The 24,696-nt window shown below is 45.7% G+C and overlaps 1 protein-coding gene across 8 annotated transcripts in view; it reads left to right on the top strand.

Annotated features, from left to right (window-relative positions):
• Positions 1–24,696, top strand: part of LOC134927840 (uncharacterized) — a 298,227-nt gene that overhangs the window by 249,438 nt on the left and 24,093 nt on the right. For all 8 annotated transcript variants that reach the window (XM_063922888.1, XM_063922889.1, XM_063922892.1 and 5 more), the window contains 2 exons: positions 3,542–3,671; positions 17,212–18,500. In XM_063922888.1, the coding sequence (XP_063778958.1) occupies positions 3,542–3,671; positions 17,212–18,500 (1,419 nt within the window). The remainder of the gene's footprint in view (positions 1–3,541; positions 3,672–17,211; positions 18,501–24,696) is intronic.

Here is a 24,696-nt window from a genome sequence, read left to right on the forward strand (position 1 = left end):
CGGTAATGGCAACCAAAGCATCATCCACGTCTATCCTGGCTCGCCCGTATACTGTGGATTTGGACTCCCAAGAAGACCCTGGAGGTATTTTTCCCTTCAGCGGGACATTTTATTTGGAGAGGACCTGAATAAAATAGTGTCTGAATTAGCAGCTGCATGACTGGGCGGGCCTCCCCCTGGGGGACCGACTTCTACAGTTCGCCCAGGTCTGGTTAAAGACCACTTCAGACGCTTGGGTACTGGAAGTTGTCTCTCACATGTACGCTGTCTCTTTCAAGAGACGTCCCCCTCACCATTTCTGAACTATGGTACTCCCTTCGGATCCGTTGAAGGCGCAGGCTCTACAAACGGTGGTAGGTCCCTCCTGAGCATAGGAGTGGTTGTGCCGGTACCTCGGTCCCAGCATGACAGAGGCTATTATTCGACCCAACTTTTGTATGGCAACATTGCACTCTATTGTGCTGGCGTTGGAATCCGTAGATTACATGGTATCCCTGGATATACAGGATGCTTATCTGCATATTCCTATTGCCATATCGCATCAGCAGTTCCTGCGTTTTTGCTATTGACGACAGTCACTACCAATTCCAGACTCTGCCTTTCGGACTAGCCACGGCTCCTCGAATCTTCACCAAGGTTATGGCCATGATGACGGCGCACCTCCGTCGCCAGGGAGTCAGAATCCTGCCGTACTTAGATGACCTGCTGATTCTGGCGAGTTCCCATGATGTCCTCCACAGTCATCTACAATTGATGGCGAGCTGCTTACAAGCCCACGGATGGTTTATCAATTGGAAGAAGTCCTCGCTGGTCCCAGCTCAGAGCATGGTGCACCTAGGGGCACTTCTGGATACACACAGTCAGAAACTGTTCCGGTCTCCAGACAAGGTCCTGAAAATCCAGGACATAAGACACTTCATCCTTCGCCCCAGAGTGTCGATGCAAGTACTTGGCCTGATGGTGTCGACGTTCGACATGATGGAGTACGCTCAATTTCATTCCCGTACTCTGCAACAATTTATTCTTGCCAAATGGGACGGCCTGCCTCATCGGATCAGATACAAAATTATCTTGTTGACTCCGGAGGTTCGTTTGTTGCTGACCTGGTGGCTCCAGGACCAGCAATTGAGCAGGGGCCGTCCCTTCTGGATCCCCGACTGGGTCCTCCTGACGGACTCCAGTCTAAGGGTCGGTAGACCAAGGAAGAGCCACTCCTCCCAATAAACATCCTAGAGCTGAGGGTGGTCAATGCATTATCACTCGCCCTGCCTCTGGTACGGAACAGGCCGGTTCAGGTACGGTCAGACAACGCTACGACTGTGGCATACATAAACTATCAAGGCGGCACTCGAAGCCGCATGGCTAGGAAGGAAGTGTCAAAAATCCTTTGTTGGGCAGAACGCCATCTGCCGAGTATATCGGCAGTGTTCATTCTGGGTGTCCTGAACTGGGAAGTAGACTACCTCAGTCGTCAGGACGTACACGCCCGAGAGTGGAGTCTTCATCCGGAAGTCTTTCAACTCCTAGTGGGCAGGTGGAATCTACCGGACGTAGACCTCATGGCGTCTCATCACAAGGTTCCGGTCTTCGGATCGAGGACAAGGGATCCTCAAGCAGCTTTCGTGGACGCACTGGCAGTTCCATGGAATTTTCGGCTGCCTTATCTGTTCCCTCAAGTGTCACTCCTGCCCAGAGTTCTACAGAAGTTCAAACAGGAAGGAGGAATGCTGCTTCTAGTCGCCCCAGCGTGACCCAGAAGGCATTGGTTCTCAGACCTGCAGGGTCTATCAACGGGATATCCCTTTCTACTTCCTCAACTACCAGACCTCCTCGTACAGAGCCCTTGTCTCTACCCAGACTGGCTTTGACGTCGTGGCTCTTGAAGCATCACTCCTGAGATCCAAAGGATTTTTCGGAAGCCGTTATTCAAACGATGCTGAAAGCCCGCAAACCAGCCTCTTCCCTGATTTATTATAGGGTTAGGAATTCTTACTTCACCTTGTGTGCTGAGAAGAAATACGATGTCCGTAGATTCAGAACTTCCAGAATACTGGCTGTACTGCAAAGGGGCCTGGACTTGGGTTTTCGTCTGGCCTTCCTCAAGGTTCATATATCTGCCTTGTCGGTTTGGTTTCAGAGAAATATTGCCTCTATACCTGATGTTCGTTCATTCAGGGCGTCATTCGGATTCAGCCTCCATATGTCCCTCCTGTGGCTCCATGGGATTTGTCTGTTGTGCTGAATGTTCTGCAAGAGTCTCCATTTGAACCTCTTGAATCAGTGGACCTTAAATGGCTCACAACCAAGGTCCTGTTCTTGCTGGCCATTGCCTCTGCAAGACAGGTGTCGGACTTAGGCGCTTTGTCCTGTCGCCCACCCTTTCTCATGTTCCACCGGTACCGGGCGGTTCTACGAACTCGCCCTGGTTATTTGCCTAAGGTGGTGTCATCTTTTCACCTTAACCAAGAGAATGTGGTTCCGGCCTTTGTCTCTTTGGATTTTTCTCCCAAACGTTCTTTGGATGTGGTTAGAACTCTCCTTGTCTATGTGGAGAGAACTGCCTCCATCAGCAGGTCAGATTCCCTTTTTGTACTGTTTGGTTTTCACAAACGTGGCTGGCCTGCGAATAATCAAACCTTGGCCAGATGGATTAGAATGGTGAATGCACAATCCTATGCGCAGGCTGCAGTTAAAGCCCATTCTACTCTGTCTGTTGGACCTTCTTGGGCAGCCTGCCGTGTCGAGTCTCCAGAACAATTGTGCAAGGCGGCTACGTGGTCCTAAGTGAACACATTCATTAGGTTCTATGCCTTTGATGCTTCTGCCTCCCAGGATGCTTCATTTGGACGCCAGGTTCTCTTACCTGCTACGGCGCGTCCCCTCCCTTGAGGAACTGCTTTAGGACATCCCCCATGTTTTCCCTGTGGAACACAGTGTACCCCGCTGCAGAAAAGGAGAGTTATGGTAGACTTATCATGGTTAACTCTTTCTGCGAGGTACACTGGGGTCCACAGGGCGCCCACCCTGTGGCACCTAACTTCTTTGGGTTGTATGGCATAAGCCGCTGTTACCCTCTCCTGTCGTGAGATTGTGGTTCTGTGTGACTAACATCTGCCTTCTCTTTCACCTGCTCCTGCATTGGACTGGTTAACGAGCTCAGTGCCTGGAGGCGGGGTTATAGAGGAAGCCCCAATGCATCCTGGGACTGTCAAAGCTTTGCCTGATGGTGCCTTTGGATCCAAGATCCCGCTCTACATCCTGATGTATTCCCTGTGGAGCCCAGTGTACCTCGCAGAATGAGAGTTAGTCATGGTAAGTCTACCATAACTCCTTATGACATGTTACAAATATGAAGTCCATATTCCATTACAATTACACATGGAATTCAGATAGTTTCCTACATCTTGCCTTGTTTAATGAATAGTCTTTTAAGAGGCATTTAGTTTTATACTATTGTCTAACATGTTGTTTCTACAATACACCCTGTCATTTGAATTCTTCATGATAATATTTTGTTATCTCTCTTTTTTTTTATTTTTAGGTCTTTCTTGTCAAAGTTGCCAGGGCACAGCATGTGGCCATGGGTCTAATGCAAACTGTTTCTGGGGCGAGGAAAACCTTTCAGAACCCAATGCTTACTAAGCCACCACAAATTAACAGAGGACCTCTAGGTAAGTTAGGTGAAATAAGAAAAAAGTGTATGTAATAGGCAACGCAGCATTAAAAGTTAGCACTTTACAAGTAAAAGCAGAGTATGTACATATTCTGTATATTCAATCTATGGGGGGAATTCTATTGCTTTACACGCACGTGCTCCCGTGACAGGAAATCGCAGCTGCAATTCAATTGTTTGTTCACGCTGACCCACAGTACCGTTTGTGCACTTAGCCGGGTCACTTTTCGCTCATTTCAGCTCGCCACCCCCATGGGGTGCAAGCTAAATGCCGACACCTGCAGCCGATTGCACACAAATAGGGCAAGAATTGAATAGCTCTGTTGGGCGCTTTCTACTGGCTGCTGGTGACAAAACAATTGAATATCGTCCTATGAGCATAAGATTCCCGATACTACAGAAATGTGGTGAAATATACACTGCCCAGCTGTCTTACTCCAAATAGAAATCTTTGTGCATCTTGTAATATTGGCAGCAATCAGTCTTCAATTATTGCATGATAGCAAAGCCTATTTGCTTTCCAATCTTTCAGTTCTTTACAAACTCCTTGGGGACAACCAAAATGATAGAAACTCCTTACCTCTTTATAGGCATCTGAAGATTCCCAGGTGTAAAAGTGTGCTTTTCCCACCATTTCCGGTTTGCAGGAATATCCTCAGGTCCTGCCAACAACATAGGAACAGACCTAACAACCAATGGCCACATTTCAATGAAGGGTCAAATACACCATAACATAGTAACAGCAATTGCAGACTACTTCCTTATATGATTAAATACCGTATTCTTTACTAGTAATGGGAACTCTTCCCACCCCTGCTTTCCTTCTTTACTCTCCCACCTTTGTCTGTTGCTCGGTCTATGCAGCCCACATTCTATTCCTGTTCCTGGGTACCTTATGAGTCGTCCTCTTCGGCTAGACTAGGATAGGTAGCGGGCACCCCGGCTCCCAGTGTACTTATATGTTGGATTCCCTTATCCATTATATAGATACTGTAGAAAAAGTGAACTAACAAAGTTCAGATTTTTCCTAAGACCTTTAATCGGATATTTCTGTTTTTTTGTATCGTATTGAAGACCCTGAGCACAGCCCATATTACAGCGTGTAGATAATATATACATATTCTTGAATATGTTTTTAAAACGGTTTTCTTCTTTGAGGGCCATGGTCTCCACAGGGTTAACTTTGGGTATGGCTGGTGGAGACCAGACGTGTCACTGAACAATAAAGCTTTGTGAGCCTCCTAGGATGCACTGTACTCCTCTCCTCTCATACCCTGTCCCCATGCTTAGGCACTTGATTTTTTTCCGGTGCCAGCTAGAGCTGGTCACTCTGAACAAAGGCTGCACACCTCAGCCCAAGCTTTTATTTTTATTTTTTATGATTTTTACTTCTGTATTTGAGATATCAGCGCCTGGAAGTCCACAGGATGCCAGCGTTGATTATCCAACACCCCAAATGGGCCGCGACACCACAACTGGGTCGGTGATTTCGGCGGGACCCCTGGTGGGGTCGGTGTGTACAGCCGGTGGGCGTGATCCCGACCACTGGTATGCTGGCACCAGGGCGAGCGCTAGCATGGCCTTTGCGGGCTCGCTGCGCTCAACATGTTGCGGGCACGGTGGTTCACTGCACTCCCCACAGGATTTATTTTCCCTCCTATGGATGTCGTGGACACCCATAGAGGTTGGAAAACCTGTGGTCCCGGCGTCTGTATTTCACCACTAGTTGAGATTCTGGTGTCGGCATTGCGATGTCCGGGATCCCAACTAGCGTTATGGTGACTCCCGGGGCCACTGGATAAGGGTGACTTACCCAGTGGCCCCTCTCCAGCCCAGGGTCCCATTCCACAGCAGTCTTCTCACCTTGGGCTGCTCCTCCCTCATCCTCCTCCAAAGAGAGATGCTGGGCAGCCATTCTCTGATCTCTGCAGGTCTCCAGGAGTGGTGGGCTGACTCTCCCTGTATACCTCTACCACATAGCAGATTATACAAAGTGCTGTGTCCTACCAGTCTCTTCCTCAGAGCAGGGTAGTTGATATCAGTGCCCATTGCAGTTAAATTGTTTACCGTTTGCATTGTATGTGACTTGCGCTAGTGCTGCTGCATGTTTTCACATTTCTTCACGGTCTGTTATTGCTTTCCCTTTTCTTTCAATAACCCTTGAAAACTGGTGTGTTTTGGGTTTAAATTGCCACACTTAACTGTATCTTGTATATTGTTTACGCATTTTGTCACATACTATTCCTGTTACATTGCCATATTTGTGTGTAAACGCTTTATTTCTGCCATATCTAACAAGTCTAAGACCAGGCAGATAGGCTTTTACCTTTGTTGCATGTATAACCGGTAACATGAAGGTTTTACCTCAGGATTTGTCACAGGATGGTCTCTGCACAGCCTGTCTGGTGCCTCCCAGCACATCCGTTACCCAGCACTTGTGAAGGAGCCCCCATGGGCATCAAATTACTGACCTTATTGCTCCCCCCTATGGGTATACCATAACCATTGCAGCCCTCAATGGTTCTCCCTATGGGTTTCCAACAGTCATTATAGCCTTTTTATCAAGTAAGTGCAGCACCACCCATCCCTCCTATATGGTTGGACTCATTCTCTAGCTCTATACTGAGCTTGGCTGCTTCCTCTGCTGCATTTCAGAGCATGGTGCAGGGTCGGGGTAGATTGCCTAAACCCTCTACATCTAAGCGTGCTTTGCCTTCCTCACAGTCTATTCCCCTCTCTGATTCAGAAGAATCATCCATTACAGCTGATCATGCTGAGGTCTCAGATGCTGAATCCCCCTCAGGGGATGAGGAGGCACTATCTAAATTTCATGTGGCTGCATTAATTAGGGTGGTCAAATTCTCACTTCAGCTGGAAGATGCTGAACCGACCGCTGCTACTAAGATCATTTGCTCAAATCTGAGAAGGTAGTTTTAGTTGAGTTTCTAAACTCTGACCACTTCTTGGAAGCTATGAACGGGGCATGGAAAACTCCCACTAAGAAATTTACGGTCCCTTAAAAGCTCAGCTCCTTTTTCCCGTTACCCATAGCAGATTATAAAAATTGGGAGACTCCACCTATGGTGGATGCTCATGTGACACATTTAATTAAAAGTTCCATCCTCCCTATCCCGACTGCATCCTCTCTTAAGGAACTGCAGGATAGACAACTGGACACATCTCTCAAATCTCTGTACTCCCTTACAGGAGTGACTGCCAGACCAGCTACATGATGGCTAAGGCCATCGAGATTTGGGCAGACTACCTTGAACATAGTTTCACGTCTGATCACACCAAGGACCACTTGTCTCTACTCGCTAATATAAGAGACATGGCCTATTACATTGGTGAGGCTGCTTTGGACAGAGTTCTGTTATCCTCTAAGGCATGGGTCTTCAACCTGTGGCCCTCCAGATGTTGTGAAACTACACATCCCAGCATGCCTTGCCTCCGTTTTAGCATGCCTTAATAGCAAAACTGTGGCAGGGCATGCTTGGATGTGTAGTTCCACAGCAGCTGGAGGGCCACAGGTTGAAGACCTATGCTCTAAGGCTTCGGCTCTTTCCATTGCAGCTCGCTGCATTGTAAGGCTCCGCTAGTGGAAAGTGGATTCAGTCACTAAGAAGTCCCTGGAAGCCTTACCATACACAGGCGAACTTCTGTTTGGACCGGAACTGGATAAGATTGTAGAGAAACTGCCAACCTCTAAGACAGCTTGCCTGCCTTCAGCATCCTAAGTGTGGCCTCAGACTTCATCCTTTCCATCCTTTTGTCAGCAAGGCAAGGCCAAAGGTCAGAGATTCACACGTGTGTCTCACACCGTCAAGACCTCCAAAACCAAACAGACTTAGTCTGCCAGATGTCCAACTTCCAAACAAGAGGACAAACACTCAGCCTGACAGGGCAGGCCTCCCCAGGATGGAAGGCCAACTTCTTCAGTTCGCCCACACATGGAGTCTAGTCACCACAGAGGCCTGGGTCCTAGAAGTGGCCTCTCACGGGTACGCTTTTTCCTTCCTGCAGCGTCTTCCCAGATAATGCTTCCCTACTTCTCAGTCAACAGACCCGGCAAAGCACAGGCGCTCACTATAGTTAAACGATCCCTACTACAGTTGGGGGTTATTATTCGCCAAGCTCACGGTGGTGATGGCGGCCCATCTCCGGAAACAGACGACCACCTTCTCCTGGCATAGTCTCTAACTGTGCTACAGTTGACTATGTCCTTCCTTCAGAACCAAGGATGGCGAATCAACTGGGCCAAGGCCTCGCTCATCCCATCTCAGAAAATGCTGTACCTAGGAGCACTGCTGGACTACAAAGCATCGTCTTTCCTCAGGACAAGATTGCAACGTTTCAGTTGCGCATCAGCAACCTACTTCACAGTCCATGGGTCTCAGTTCATTTAGCAATGCCGACCCTAGGCTTCATGGTCTCTGCTTTCCACCTGGTGGAATACGCCCAATTTCACTCCATTCCTGATACTGAATAGACGAGGTTACCGACACAGAAACAAATCCCAGACTATGCTTCTGCCCCAGTCTCTTTGGGTTTCTTTCATGGTGGCTGCACACTGCCTATATGGATAAGGGCCAGCCGTTCTGGATTCCACACTGGACACTCCTCACTACAGATGGCAGTCTCTGGGGAGCTCTCACGAGCAGTCACTCCTTTCAGGGTCGCTGGTCTCTGACGGAAAGGGGTCTCCCAATCAATGTCGTGGAACTTCGGGCTGTCTTACCAGGCCCTTCAGATGGCTCAGGCCCTTCTACAGGGCTCTCCGGTCCAAATACAGTCAGACAACGCCATGGCAGTGGCCTATATAAATCGACAGAGTGGCAGTGGCAGTGATGTAGGAGGTAACTCGTATTCTCGATTGGGCAGAACTCCATCTTCCAGCCATCTCCGTAATATTCATTACAGGAGTCCTCAACTGGGAAGTGAAATTTCTCAGTCGAAAAGGATATTCTCTACACCCAGAGGTCTTTCAGATTCTGGTGTAGAAATGGGGCCTTCCAGACGTCGATCTTATGGCCTCCAGACACAACCACAAGGATCCAGTGTACGAGGCCAGGACTGAAGATCCAGGAGTGAGCTTAATGACGCACTCAGTCCCCTGAGTAATCCATCTGGCCTATCTCTTTCCTCCAGTGTCTCTACTTCCCAGAGTACTGAGTAAGTCCAAAGAGGACGGTGGCACGATCATACTGGTAGCTCCAGCATGGCCTTGACACCATTGGTTAATGGATCTATTAGATCTCTCTATGGACAAGCCCTTGCCTTTTCCCTTTAGTCCATACCTGCTCTCCCTTCCGGACTTGCCTCCCCTGTCTTAGGGATGTCTAAAGAACCACGTCGTCAAAGGGGAAATGATTTCTCAAGTGTGGTAGTTCAAAATATGCTTCAGGTTAGGAAATCGGCCTCGGCTCGCATATATATCACCGGATTTGGCACTCCCATATTTAGTGGTGTGCTTATCACTTTGTCTCTAAAGTTCTCTGGATACCCCGGCTTTTAGCCTTTTTACAGACAGGCCTCACCATGGGTCTTCGCCTGGCTTCTCTGAAGGTCCAGGTCCCCGCTTTGTCTGTCTGGTTCCAGAAGAGACTGTCTCTTTTGCCAGATGTGCGTACCTTTCTTCAGGGAGTGCACTCGAATACAGCCTCCATACGTTCTTCCAGTCGCTCCTTGGACCCTATCATTGGTTCTTTGGGCCTTACAATGGAGTCTCTTGGATGTGGTCTGTGCTCTCAGGATCTACGTGGACCGTACTAGTTCCATTAGGAAAAAAGATACCTTATTCATCCTCTATGGATTCCACAAGCGAGGCTGGCCTGCCAGTAAAAAAACATTGGCATGTTGGCTTAGCATGTTCATCTCACAGGCTTACTTGCAGGCTGATCTTCCTGTCCCAAGTATATTCTCTGCTCACTCTACTTGCTCTGAGTCCTTCGTGGGCAACACGCCGTGGAGAGTCTGCTGAACAATTCTGCAAGGCTGCTACATGGTCTTCTTCCCACGTGTTTCTTAGGTTTTATGCTTTTGATACGTTTGCCTCTCAGGATGCAACCTTTGGCCGCCAAGTCCTCCTTTCAGATCCCTCCCTCTTAAAACTGCTTTGGGACATCCCAAGGTTAATGATGTGGAAACCATGGACCCCGAAGAAGAAAACAGAGTTATGGTAAAACTTACCTTCGTTAACTCTCTTTCTTTGAGGTCCATGGGATCCACAGGGCGCACACTTTGATTCACCTAGCTTCAATGGATTGCCTTTACTGTCACCAGTTCCCTTCTCTTTTCTATATGAGAATTTTTGATTTATTTTTTTTTGTGTGTACCCATTCTTCCTTCTCTCCTCTCTCCAGCTCCGGCACTGGGCTTGTTAACTAAATCTGAAGGGTCTGAGCATGAGGGCGGGGTATTAGGGGAGAGGAGCCTAGTGCATCCTAGAAGGCACACCAAGCTTTATTGTTCCATGCCAGTCCTGATCTCCACCAGCCATACCCTAGGTTAACCCTGTGGATCCCATGGACCTCGAAGAAAGAAAAGACCAAAAAGTGTGTATAGGCAGGTTAATGCTGAACAATGCGTTTTTTACTAAACAAGCTATGCATCTTGGCAAAAATGTTGCATTACAAGTAGAGAATTAAAATGTGCAGAGATTTAGATTTGATTGGGGTGTGTCCAAACAAAAGTTGCAGTGTAAAAACAAAGTTGTCCATTGTTGTGGGCTACATGCAAAAGCAGCCCATATTTACCCTGCTTGAAAATAAAATGTGATTGCACCCCTTGCATTGCAACATGGTTTGTTCAGGTGCAAAGTTACTTACTGTTTTGCTCCCAGCTAGGAATCGGACTCAGCGATCATGTTATGCCAGTTATGGACTTTTGAAAAATCTATTAAAATTAAAAAAAACTTGAGTGAGTTATTGCAGTATAAAGTTATTTTCTCATACGTCCTAGAGGATGCTGGGGACCACATCAAGACCATGGGGTATAGACGGGATCCACAGGAGACATGGGCACTCTTAAGACTTTTCATTGAGTGCGAACTGGCTCCTCCCTCTATGCCCCTCCTCCAGACCTCCATTTTAGAAATGTGCCCCGGCAGACTGGATGCACTCTGAGGAGCTCTACTGAGTTTCTCTGAAAAGACTTATGTTAGGTTTTTTATTTTCAGGGAGAACTGCTGGCAACAGACTCCCTGCTTCGTGGGACTGAGGGGGCAGAAGCAGAACCAACTTCCTAAAGAGTTTCATGGCTCTGCTTCTGGCTGACCGGACACCATTAGCTCCTGAAGGGTACTGAACGCTAGCCGTGACTAGATGCTCACTCCCACAGCACGCCGTCACCCCCCTCACAGAGCCAGAAGACAGGTGAGTATGAGAAGAATGATCTATCAAGTAAGTGACGGCTGAGGTACGACGCGGCTGGCGGGAGCGCAGCGCGCCATTGCCCACACACACAGGCACTGCAGGGCGCCCTGGGCAGCAAGAAATATACCTCAAACCGGCTAAAGGGGGGCATAAGATGCCGCTTGCACAGCCCTACCCCGCCAGTATAAATATCATGATGTATGCTGAGCATAAGGATGCGCCATTGCGGGGGCGGAGCTTCTTCCCCAGGCAGCCAGCACACTACTCAGCGCCATTTTCTATCTCCTCAGGCTACAGAGAACACGCTGGTCCTCTCCTCCACTTCTGACAAGTACAGGGTTCTATTAAGGGGGGGCACAAAGCGATTGTGGTGCAATTAATAGTGTGAATTACTGTTTAAAAGCGGTTTGGTTGTGGGCATTCTGTGGTCACAGGCATAACATGCCTGCGCTGGGATTGTGAACTGGCTGCTCCTATACTGTGTCCCTCTGACAGATTTTACTGTGGGTTTGTCCCCAAATAAGTCCCAGTGTGTCTGTACACGTGTGAGGCATGTCTGAGGCAGGGAGTTCCTCCCTGGAGTAAGCCATTTTAGGGACACAGAGTTGTAATGTGGTGGCACACCAAGAGCCTGCATGGGTGAAAGAGATACGTGACAGTATGCATCTGATTAACCGAAGATTAGATAAGTCTGAATCTAAGGCTGCATGCTGGAGAAAATCTGTGGAAGATGTGTTTTTTCAGGATCCTTTTGCAGGCGGCCCCTCTGGGTCACATAAGAGACCATTTGCGAATGTTGTACACACTGATACCGACACGGACTCTGATTCTTGTGTCAACGATAGTGACTCCAGAGAGAGAGATCATAAATTGGCTAAAAGTATACAATATATGATTGTGGCTATAAGGGACGTGTTGTAGGTTACAGAAAGCACTCCTGTACCTCAGGAGAAGGCTTATTTATGTAAGGAAAAGAAATCTAAAGTCACGTTCCCTCCTTCACACAAACTAAATGCTCTTTTTGAAGGAGTGTGGGTGAATCCTGATAAGAAATTTCGTATTCCCAAAAGAATCAGATAGCTTACCCTTTCCCGGCTGAGGACAGGAAAAAATGGGAGTCACCCCCTGTGTTAGACAGTGCGCTTTCCAGGTTGACAAAGAAGGTAATTTTTCCTGCACCTGGCACGGCTTCACTTAAGGAGCCGGCAGACCACAAAATGGAAAAGACATTGAAATCCATTTATGTTACCAATGGTACGCTGATCAGGCCCACTATTGCCTGCGCGTGGGTGAGTCGCGCTATTGAAAAATGGTCAGAATGCGTGTCAATAGAGATTGACACGATTGATAAAGATGAGATACTCCTTAAGTTAGGGAATATCAAGGACGCTGCCACTTACATGCTGGAAGCAATGAAGGATATTGGACTCTTGAGTTCACAAGCAGCTACCATGGCAGTATCGGCTAGGCGGGCGCTGTGGATTCGCCAGTGGAACGCGGATGCAGATTCCAAAAGAAACATGGAGGCGCTCCCATATAAAGGTGAGGCCTTATTTGGCAATGGCCTGGATGCGTTAGTCTCGACGGCTACCGCAGGTAAGTCGACATTTTTGCCCTCTGCGCCTGCACCGGCAAAAAAGACCTATCACCCGCAAATGCAGTCCTTTCGGCCCAATAAATACAAAAAGACGAGAGGTTCCCCCTTCTTTGCAGGTAGGGGAAGAGGAAGGGGAAAGAAGCCCACAGTGGCTCCAGGTTCCCAAGAGCAGAAATCTACCCCTACTTCTGCCAAATCCTCAGCATGACGCTGGAGCTCCCTTGCGGGAGGCCACTCGGGTGGGGGCACGTCTCAAACTCTTCAGCCAGGGTTGGATTCTGTCTGGCCTGGATCCCTGAATGTTGCAAATAGTATCCCAGGGATACAAACTGGAGTTTCAAGACGTTCCTCCATGCCGATTTTTCATATCTACCTTGCCAGTTTCTCCTCCAGAAAGAGAAGCAGTAACAGCGGCAATCCAAAAATTATGTCAAGACCAGGTCATAGTCCTGGTACCGTTATCACAACACGGGTGGGGTTTTTATTCAAGCCTCTTTGTTGTTCCGAAGCCGGACGGCTCGGTCAGACCGATCCTAAATCTAAAAGATCTGAATTGCTACCTGAAAAGGTTCAAGTTCAAGATGTAATCACTTCGGGCGGTGATTGCCAGTCTGGAGGAGTGGGACTATTTGATATCGGTGGACATAAAGGATGCTAACCTGCATGTTTCCATGCTTATCTGAGATTCGCGGTTCAGGATTGCCATTACCAATTCCAGACGTTACCTTTCGGTCTCTCCACGGCGCTGAGGGTATTCACCAAGGTGATGGCGGAGATGATGGTCCTCCTTCGTCAGAAAGGAGTCAATGTAATTCCTCATCTGGACGATCTCCTGATAAAGGCGAGATCCAGGGAGCAGTTGTTACAAAACGTATCACTCTTTCTGTCAATACTCCAACAGCACGGGTGGATCATAAATTACCCAAAGTCACAATTGGAACCGACGACAAGGTTGTCTTTCCTCGGGATGATTCTGGACACACAAGTTCAGAGAGTATTTCTTCCGCTGGAAAAGGCTCTGGAAATCCAGAAAATGGTAAAACAGATATTGAAACCATCAAGTGTGTCGATCCATCAGTGCATTCGGTTGTTAGGGAAGATGGTGGCGGCCTACGAGGCCATACAGTTTGGCAGGTTCCATGCCAGAGTATTCCAGTGGGACCTGTTGGACAAGTGGTCGGGGTCACACCTACACATGCACAAAAAGATAATCCTGTCGTCAAAAAACAGGATTTCGCTCCTGTGGTGGTTGCACAGCTCTCACCTGCTAGAGGTACGTAGGTTCGGGATTCAGGACTGGGTGCTGGTAACCACGGATGCAAGTCTCCGAGGCTGGGGAGCAGACTCTCGGGGAGAAAACTTCCAGGGATGTTGGTCACATCAGGAAGCCTGTCTTCACATAAACGTGCTGGAGCTAAGAGCCATTTACAACGGCCTTCAACAAGCAGTACATCTTCTTCAAGACTGTCCCGTGCAGATCCAAGCGGACAATGTAACAGCAGTTGCGTACATAAACAGGCAGGGCGGAACGAAAAGCAGAGCGGCAATGGCAGAGGCGACAAAAATCCTCCGCTGGGCAGAAAAACATCTACAAGCTTTTTCGGCAATATTAATTCCGGGAGTATACAACTGGGAAGCAGACTTCCTCAGCAGACACTATCTCCATCCAGGAGAGTGGGGCCTCCACCAAGAAGTTTTCGCAGAGGTGACAAGTCTTTGGGGAGTTCCTCAAATAGACATGATGGCGTCTCGTCTCAACAAGAAGCTTGATACTGTTCCAGGTCGAGAGACCCTCAAGCAGTAGCAGTGGATGCACTGGTGACCCAGTGGGTTTTCCTGTTAGTGTATGTCTTCCCTCCACTTCCGCTGATCCTAAAAGTACTCCGGATCATAAGGAAAACAAGGGTTTGAGCAATCTTCATTGTCCCAGACTGGCCAAGGAGGGCTTGGTACCCAGATCTTCAGCAGTTGCTCATAGAAGATCCTCGGCCTCTTCCTCCTCGGGAGGACCTGCTGCAGCAGGGGCCGCGCGTGTACTAGGACTTACCACGGCTACGTTTGACGGCATGGTTGTTGAGCGCCGTATCCTAGCCAGGAAAGGTATTCCCGAGGAAGTCATCCCCACCCTTATTCAGGCCAAAAAAGGAGTAACGTCGAAACATTAGCACCGTGTTTGAGAAAATGTGTCTTGGTGTGAATCCAAGAAAGCTCCTACGGAAGAGTTTCACTTAGGACGTTTCCTCCATTTTTTGCAGGATGGTGTGGAGGCAGGCCTCCGATTGGGATCAATCAAGGTTCAGATTTCAGCCTTGTCCGTGTTCTTCCAAAAACAATTGGCCTCTCTTCCAGAGGTTCAGACCTTTGTGAAAGGGGTTCTGCACATCCAGCCTCCATTCGTGCCTCCAGTGGCACCATGGTACGTTAACGTGGTAATGCAGTTCCTTCAATCGGATTGGTTTGAGCCTCTACAAAAGATAGAGTTGAAGTTTCTCACTTGGAATGTGGTGATGCTTTTGGCTTTGGCATCTGCAAGACGGGTGTCTGAATTGGGGGCGTTGTCTCACAAGAGCCTTACCTGATCTTCCATGAAGATAAGGCAGAGTTGAGAACTCGACAACAATTTCATCCTACGGTGGTTTCATCTTTTCACATAAACCAACCTATTGTAGTGCCAGTAGTTACTGACACATTCACTGAATCAATATCTCTAGATATGGTTAGAGCTTTGAAAATCTATGTTGCTAGAACGGCTCGTATACGGAAAACAGAGGCCCTGTTTGTCCTGTATGCTCACAACAAGATTGGGTGTCCTGCTTTCAAGCAGACTATTGCACGGTGGATCAGAAATACGATTCAGCAAGCTCATACTACGGCTGGATTGCCGTTACCGACGTTGGTGAAGGCCCATTCCACTAGGAAGGTGGGCTCAAGCTGGGCGGCTGCCCCGGGGAGGGTCTCTGCATTTCAACTGTGCTGAGCAGCTACTTGGTCGGGGTCAAACACATTTGCTAAGTTCTACAAGTTTGACACCTTGGCCAATGAAGACCTAAAGTTTGGTTAATCGGTGCTGCAGAGTCGTCTGCACTCTCCCGCCCTCACTGGAGCTTTGGTATAAACCCCATGGTCTTGATGTGGTTCCCAGCATCCTCTAGGACGTATGAGAAAATAGGATTTTGATACCTACCGGTAAATCCTTTTCTCCTAGTCTGTAGAGGATGCTGGGCGCCCGTCCCAGTGCGTACTTTACCTGCAGTTTAGTTATTAGAGTTACACAAGTTGTGTTATCTTAGTTTTTCAGCATGTTGCTGCAATTGTTTCATGCCTGTTGGTATGTGTCATGTTGAATGCCATGTGTGCGGCATGGGGCATGGTTGAGGGTGTGAGTTGGTATGTATCTCACCACTAGTATTAAAGTAAAGTAAGTCCTTTCCTCGAAATGTCCGTCTCCCTGGGCACAGTTCCTATAACTGGGGTCTGGAGGAAGGGCATAGAGGGAGGAGCCAGTTCGCACCCAATGAAAAGTCTTGAGTGCCCATGTCTCCTGCGGATCCCGTCTATACCCCATGGTCTTGATGTGGTCCCCAGCATCCTCTACGGACTAGGAGAAAAGGATTTACCGGAAGGTATCAAAATCCTATTACTATGCACATAATAAAAACAAAATGATGTAAAACTGTGCCTTTTTCTTAATCATAATGCTGCAAACATGCAATAACTTGTCTGTCGGTGAGCTATGTGACCATTTTGAAGCTCATCTACTTATGTTACATGATGTCTAATTAGAGCACAATTAGCATATTCCTGCAAGTAAATGTGCAGTTTCCTCACTCAAATACTTGCTCATGCAGAAATGTAAACCTTTCTGTTATTTGACTTTTTTTTTTTATAAACAGACCTATTCTGTTACTGTATCTGTACACCACTGCATATCAAAGACAAGACATGCAATTTGTCTGTTTTGGGGCCAGTACAAACAGCTGTGGATATAAAACGGTCTGTTTGTGGTATTGGCAATGAATTGTATTGCCTGTTATGATGTTCTTAGTTTGGGCTGGATATAAAATCCCACGGCCATAATCCTGACACATCCTGGTAAGTATTTTCTACCTCCCCCTCTCTCTAACCTCCCAACTGCCCCCGCAGTTTAAGCCTAACTTTCCCCTCCCACGCAGCCTAAGCCTCCCCCCAACTCCAGTGCTTACCTGCAGGATGTGTCTGGATTCTAACCATCGGGCGGCCCGCTGTTTGCCTTCTGACTGGCGCATCTTGACTGTCAGTGTTGTGACCGCATCATCTTTGCTATATGTAGACTAAAACAGTATGTTATTTTAGTTTTCTGCATATAATTTCACTAAGCATTAAAATGTTACCTGAAGTGATTTGTAGCACTATTTTGAATTACAATTAAATTCTGAAGATTAATTTATTAAGTGGGTGTTCTCTATACTATAGGATAATGTTTTAGTTGCAACTAAGTTGGGTGTATTGATAATTATTTAGCAGGTTTAGATAATAAATGGCTTGTACTTTTAATAAATAATGCTCATTTTTATGTTCTCAACTTTCAGAAACAAATACCATGCAAGATGGTCTTCGTGGGCCAAATATGCATCGCATTGCCCAAACAAAAATGACACCAAATGCCTCCGTTCCACAGAAGCCACAACAGTTTCCATTTGTTCCATCAAACCAAACACAAAATATTCAAAACCTTTCAATGCTCAATCAAAATGACCCAAGCACTGAAGATCTTGAGTTTATGAAGAAATTAATGGAATTGCTTAATTTTCTTCCAGAAAACACTTTATCTACTGAAAATGTAGAGATTGATTCCGAATTAATGATGTTAAAATCGTTACTGCTAGACCAAACACTCAGCTCTGACCTTTCACAGGAGCAAATGATGATGCAAATTGCCGCTCTGACACAGGATGCTGGAAATACAGATATGGGTTCTCTCAATCAGCAACTGATGACGTTAATGACATCACACAATTCCGCAGATATGGAAAACGTCCTGTTAGACCAGCAGATGATGACGCAAATGGCCTCAATGTCTAAAAATACATTGAGTTTGGAAAACCCTCAACTAAACCAAAATTTACTTATGCAGATGGCAGGTGGGATGCAAGACCCTCAGAACACAGGAAATGTGCTGATGAATTTGATGTCTAATTTGAACCAGAGTGTTCCAAACCAACAGGGTGGGCAGGTGGGCAGTAGTTCAATGATGCAAATGAACCAGGATGCTGATCTAAAGCAAAATCTAAATACTCTACCAGAATATGCTGGTGCATCACAGAACTATGGAAATGTTGGTTATGATCGTTCAGTGGAGGGAAATTACCTATCACAGGCTGACCCCTACGTCAGCCAGTATGGTGATATTGCTGAATCTGGGATACACAAGGCAAATGAACAGACACGTACACCATATTCTGAATTGAGTTATGAATCTGGAATGCATGGTAGGAAATGGAATGAGTCGTCTTATAGAAGCCCTTCAGCACAAGTCGCTGGTACTTCAAGAGAACGAGCACGTTATAGAAGAGTTAGTCTGTCTCCTGATTATATGGCACCTGCATCAAACACCCGTGAGCTGTATAATTCGAAACAGTTCGATTTACCTGAGTGGGGTGATAGAGAGAGCGATATACTACATAGTAAGCGCGCTAGACTGGACATGGATCACATTCCACCACGCTACTCAGAAGACTACTATCGTGAATCACGCCAGCCATATGGGAGACGTACAGCTGACTTATCTGAGGATATCAAAGACCGGCTTCGTGGGAGGGATTCATTCACAGTGTCTGCAATTCTCAGTGAATATGCCGATAGCCGGCCTTCAAATTAAGTAAGTAGTGCAATGTTCGTTAGTGGTGTGAATTTAGTTCAGTGTGTGTTTCTACTTCATTCACCAACATTACTTTGTTGCAGTTTGGTTATAATCTATGAATAGTAGCCTTTTTATATTTAAAAGCTATTAATACAGTTCAGAAATGCTTAAAGAATTCTACATTTTTTAGTTTAGAGTGGATTTGAATGGCTTAATATCAAACAAACTAAATGTGTGCAAGAGGTGTGAAATAGAATATGCTACTGCTATTCCACATCTGAGAACACAGCGGATTGAGTATGATATATGTTGACATTCATCATGGTCAATGTCGACGTTGACCGTGTCAACGTTTTTAATGTAGACAGTGATGAAATGTCAACATACCTTCCGTGGTGGCTGAGAGGTGACTTACCTACTTCTGGCAACTCCAGCAGAGCATTCCTGGTCATATGACTGACTTCCGTGTCAGACCACCGGTGTTCGGGTGAGCATTTCTTTGCTAACCCTAAAGCCCCTCCCCAGCCTAGATAAAAAAAATTCCTCAATCTATGGGCCAAATTGATTAAGGGTCATTCCATATCAAATCAACTCAAAAAAAAACATAAAAATTTTACTAACCCTCTCCAATTTTTATGAAATTTGGTGTACCAGTAGGATGGGGGGGGAACTAATCTACACAAAATTTCAACATCATAGTTTGATATTTTTGGAGGTGGAGCCATTTAAAAAATACCAAAATATGCAAATTTACTGCTGCGGTGGTCTTTTCGTTTGCCTGTAACTTGAGTTCTAATTAAGACAGAGAGATTAAATTTAGTGTCATTTTGAAGCTTATGACTAGATATTTTCACTTCAATTTTAATTTAGTAAGATCGTACTAAAAAAAAGTTTACTAACCTTTGACCTCAATTTTTTAAAATAGGGATATTCTTTTTTGTATTTTTTTTTTTTTTTGAGTTCTCTCATATTTCATTTAAACATGTACCAAATTTCACTTTGGGACTCCCATGGGATAATGCGATAACCATAATTTACTGACAAGCAGGCAGATAAATTATACAAAATTCTCACTTGCAGACAGAGGGGCAGATGTATTAACCTGGAGAAGGCATAAGGAAGTGATAAACCAGTGATATGTGCAAGGTGATAAACGCACCAGCCAATCGGCTCCAATATGTAAATGAACAGTTAGGAGCTGACTGGCTGGTGCCTTTATCACCTTGCACATATCACTGGTTTATCACTTCCTTATGCCTTCTCCAGGTTAATACAATCTGCCCCAGTGTATTATAAAGTTTTGAAAAACAGCAATATAACCTTAATATACACTGCTCAAAAAAATAAAGGGAACACTTAAACAACACAATGTAACTCCAAGTCAGTCACACTTCTGTGAAATCAAACTGTCCACTTAGGAAGCAACACTGATTGACAATCAATTTCACATGCTGATGTGCAATGGAATAGACAACAGGTGGAAATTATAGGCAATTAGCAAGACCTCCCCCAATAAAGGAGTTGTTCTACAGGTGGTGACCACAGACCAGTTCTCAGCTCCTATGCTTTCTGGCTGATGTTTTGGTCACTTTTGAAAGCTGGCGGTGCTTTCACTCTAGTGGTTTCATGAGACGGAGTCTACAACCCACACTAGTGGCTCAGGTAGTGCAGCTCATCCAGGATGGCACATCAATGCGAGCTGTGGCAAGAAGGTTTGCTGTGTCTGTCAGCGTAGTGTCCAGAGCATGGAGGCGCTACCAGGAGACAGGCCAGTACATCAGAAAACGTGGAGGAGGCCGTAGGAGGGCAACAACCCAGCAGCAGGACCGCTACCTCCGCCTTTGTGCAAGAAGGGAACAGGAGGAGCACTGCAAGAGCCCTGCAAAATGACCTCCAGCAAGCCACAAATGTTCATGTGTCTACTCAAACGATCAGAAACAAACTCCATGACGGTGGTATGAGGGCCCGACCTCCACAGGTGGGGGTTGTGCTTACAGCCCAACACTGTGCAGGACTTTTGGCATTTGCCAGAGAACACCAAGATTGGCAAATTCGCCACTGATGCCCTGTGCTCTTCACAGATGAAAGCAGGTTCTCACTGAGCACATGTGATAGAGTCTGGAGACGCCAAGGAGATCGTTCTGCTGCCTGCAACATCCTCCAGCATGACCGGTTTGGCAGTGGGTCAGTAATGGTGTGGGGTGGCATTTTTTGGGGGGGGCCGCACAACCCTCCATGTGCTCGCCAGAGGTAGCCTGACTGCCCTTAGGTACCGAGATGAGATTCTCAGACCCCTTGTGAGACCATATGCTGGTGCGGTTGGCCCTGGGTTCCTCCTAATGCAAGACAATGCTAGACCTCATGTGGCTGGAGTGTGTCAGCAGTTCCTGCAAGACGAAGGCATTGATGCTATGGACTGGCCCGCCCATTCTCCAGACCTGAATCCAATTGAGCACATCTGGGACATCATGTCTCGCTCCATCCACCAACGCCACGTTGCACCACTGACTGTCCAGGAGTTGACGGATGCTTTAGTCCAGGTCTGGGAGGAGATCCCTCAGGAGACCATCCGCCACCACCTCAGGAGCATGCCCAGGTGTTGCAGAGAGGTCATACAGGCACGTGGAGGCCACACACACTACTCAGCCTCATTTTGACTTGTTTTAAGGACATCAAAGTTGGATCAGCCTGTAGTGTGTTTCCACTTTAATTTTGAGTGTGACTCCAAATCCAACCTCCATGGGTTAATAAATTTGATTTCCATTGATATTTTTTGTGTGATTTTGTTGTCAGCACATTCAACTATGTAAAGAACAAAGTATTTAATAAGAATACTTAATTCATTCAGATCTAGGATGTGTTATTTTAGTGTTCCCTTTATTTTTTTGGAGCAGTGTATATAACAGACCAGGTTTTGTTCAGGCTTTCCATGAGTTTAGTTTTTGAAGTTGCAGACAGTGTTTCTCTTTCTGTAATGGTGTACACACGTCCTGTTGTAAAAAGTTGGAGTATTAAAAAAGTGGAGGAAGAGTTTGGTGCATCCAGTTCTATGGTTCGTGTAGCTAAAAAGCTTGTTAAAGAGAAAGGTATACTTTCTACACCTAATCCAAAACCAGGGAAGGTGCTGACAGGAGAAACTGCAAATATTGTCAGAAACTTTTATGAGTCTAATAATATAAGTCGCATCATGCCCAGAAAGAAAGACTTTGTTTTGGTAAAAATGTCAGATGGAAAAAGAGAGTTCATGCTCAAACGGTTGGTTTTAAGCAATTTTAAAAGAGGCGTATACCTTGTTTAAAGAAAAGTTTTTCCGCTGCAACATCTAGGGTTTTCAAAGTTTGCAGAACTTCGCTCCAAATACTGCACCTTAGCTGGAGGAAGTGGTACACATTCAGTGTGTGCTTGCACCATCCACCAGAATGTCAAACTCATGATATTAAGTGCAAAGATTTCTGATTTGACATCAAAGGAAGAGATCCCATTGAAATCGTATAAGGATTGTTTGGCGATGATGATATGCAATCCTCCTCAGCCAGCATGCTACCTTAATGAGTGTAATGAATGTGAAGATGTCAACCGCCTCAAACATTTTAAGGAACAGTTGAGGCAGTTAATGGATTACAGCATGATGGATAATATTTCTTAGAAACAATGGGTCTCTGTTGACCATTCTAATCTTGAGACCAGTTACACATTCATCTGTTGACTTTCTGGACGCTTTTTGTGACAAGTTACAAATACTGCTGCACCATTCCTTCATTGCTGGACAACAGTCGTCTTTTTCAAGCAGACCTTAAATTAAGTTTGCAAACTGGGGAGTTTTTGGTAATCTGCGACTTTGCAGAGAACTATTTGATTCTACTGCAAGACAAAGTGCAAAGTTTCCACTGGAATAACGCACAAGCAACTCTTCATCCTTGTGTAGCATACTTCATAGATGAGGCAGGAAGTCTAAAGCATGTCAGCTTTGTTACTATATCAGACTGCCTTCACCATGATACTGTTGCAGTTCATTTATTCCAGGGGTTACTCATAAATTTTCTTAAGGAAAAGTATCCTATCGTTACAAAGATAATTTATTTCTCAGATGGAGCTGCCTCTAATGAATTTCATTAATCTTTGCTGTCACGAGCAAGACTTTAGAATTCCAGCCGAGTGGCACTTTTCAGCCAACTCCCATGGAAAAGGGGCATGTGATGGAGTTGGTGGCACTGTGAAAAGATTAGCTGCACGAGCCAGTCTCCAAAGGCCGTACGATCAACAAATAATGACTCCTCGACAATTGTTTGATTGGGCTGTTGAGAATATTTCCAGCTGTTTCAAGTACACCAGTTCAGATAACCACGAGGCAGAAGAGAAGTTCCTGTAAGTTAGATTTGAGCAATCCCGCACAATTGCTGGAACCCAGAAACTACATTCCTTTTATTCCCTTAACAACTATTCTGTCAACTAAAGTTTATTCCTACTCTACATCTTCGAAAGTGGAACGAGTTTGTTTACTGGAGGACGAAGTAGAATTTAAAGACATTAAAGGATTTGTCACTTGTGTGTATGATGCATAGTGGTGGGTAGCATGTGTTCTTGACGTAGATGAAAAGTACGAATTAGTAAAGGTCAGCTTTCTCCACCCACAAGGACCATCCCCATCATACAAATACCCAGGTAAACCCAACATTCTTCTAGTTCATCGTTGTGATATACTAACAACAGTAGACCCAATGACTACAACTACCTCAAAAATATCCAACCTATGATGTTGAAATTTGGTGTAAATTAGTTAGTCGTCAGACCTAACAAGCACAGTAAATTTAATTGAAATTGGTGATGGTCATGAAAATGGCTGTTGATTTGATGTGGAATGACCCTTAAGTACTGTTACAATACAGTGGTAAATATGATTAAACACATGCTTAGATCCCAGAGAAACACAAAACAGCATGGTGCCAAATTGATGTACACGCAGAAAATATCTATACCATTGTTTGGCAAACAATCCACATGACCAGTGTTCTATTACAGTTTTTGTGACCTAATAATTCTGATGTCAAACTGTGAATACACACTGCCCATTGTAATTTTATATTTGAAGGTTTGGCAGGGTCCTGCTGATAAGAATTTACAATCTCATTGAAAGACTGCTGTAACAAGAGGAGTGTGGCTCATTTGGGATTAAGACAGTTTTTCTGATGAACCAGTGGTAGTATAGGTGGCAGTAGGCATGCCAAATTGTACAGTGTGTTTGTGTATATGTGTAAAATACATAAGTGTGTGTGTGTGTGTGTGTGTGTGTATATACATACAGTGGGGATTGAAAGTTTGGGCACCCAAGGCAAAAATTCATTTTAATGTGCAAAAAGAAGCCAAGGAAAGATGGAAAAAATCTACAAAAGGCATCAAATTGCAGATTAGACATTCTTATAACATGTCAAAAAAAGTTTAATTTTATTTCCATCATATACACTATCAAAAGAACAGAAAACAAAAAATGGCGTCTGCAAAAGTTACCCTGAAGAGTTAATACCTTGTACTGCCCCCTTTGGACAGCTGAGACCAGGCAGTGTCATTGATTGTTCTCAATCATTGTCTAGGAAGACCAGGTGAGGTCAATCTCAAAGGTTTTAAAAGCCCAGACTCATCTGACCTTGCTTCAACAATCAGCACCATGGGTTCCCCTAAGCAGTTGTGTAGAACACTGAAACTGAGAATAGTTGACGCTCACAAAGCAGGAGAAGGCTATAAGAAGATAGCAAAGCGTTATCAGATGCCCATATCCTCTGTTCGAAATGTAATTAAGAAATGGCAGTCATCAGGAACAGTGGAAGTTAAAGCAAGATCTGGAAGACCAAGAAAAATATCAGACAGAACAACTCGCAGTATTGTGAGAAAAGCAAGTCAAAATCCACGTTTGACTGTACAATCCCTCCAGGAAGATCTGGCAGACACTGGAGTTGTGGTACACTATTCCACTATAAAGAGATACTTGTACAAATATGGTCTTCGTGGAAGAGTCATCAGAAGAAAACCTCATCTACGTCCTCACCACAAAAATCAGCGTTTGAAGTTTGCAAATGAACATATAGACCAGCCTGATGCATTTTGGAATAAAGTTCTGTGGACCGATGAGGTTAAAATAGAACTTTTTGGCCGGAATGAGCAAAGGTACGTTTGGAGAAGGAAGGGCTCAGAATTTAATGAAAAGAACCTCTGTCCAACT

This window comes from Pseudophryne corroboree, chromosome 5, assembly GCF_028390025.1.
Source record: "Pseudophryne corroboree isolate aPseCor3 chromosome 5, aPseCor3.hap2, whole genome shotgun sequence".
In the NCBI taxonomy this organism is placed as follows: domain Eukaryota; kingdom Metazoa; phylum Chordata; class Amphibia; order Anura; family Myobatrachidae; genus Pseudophryne; species Pseudophryne corroboree.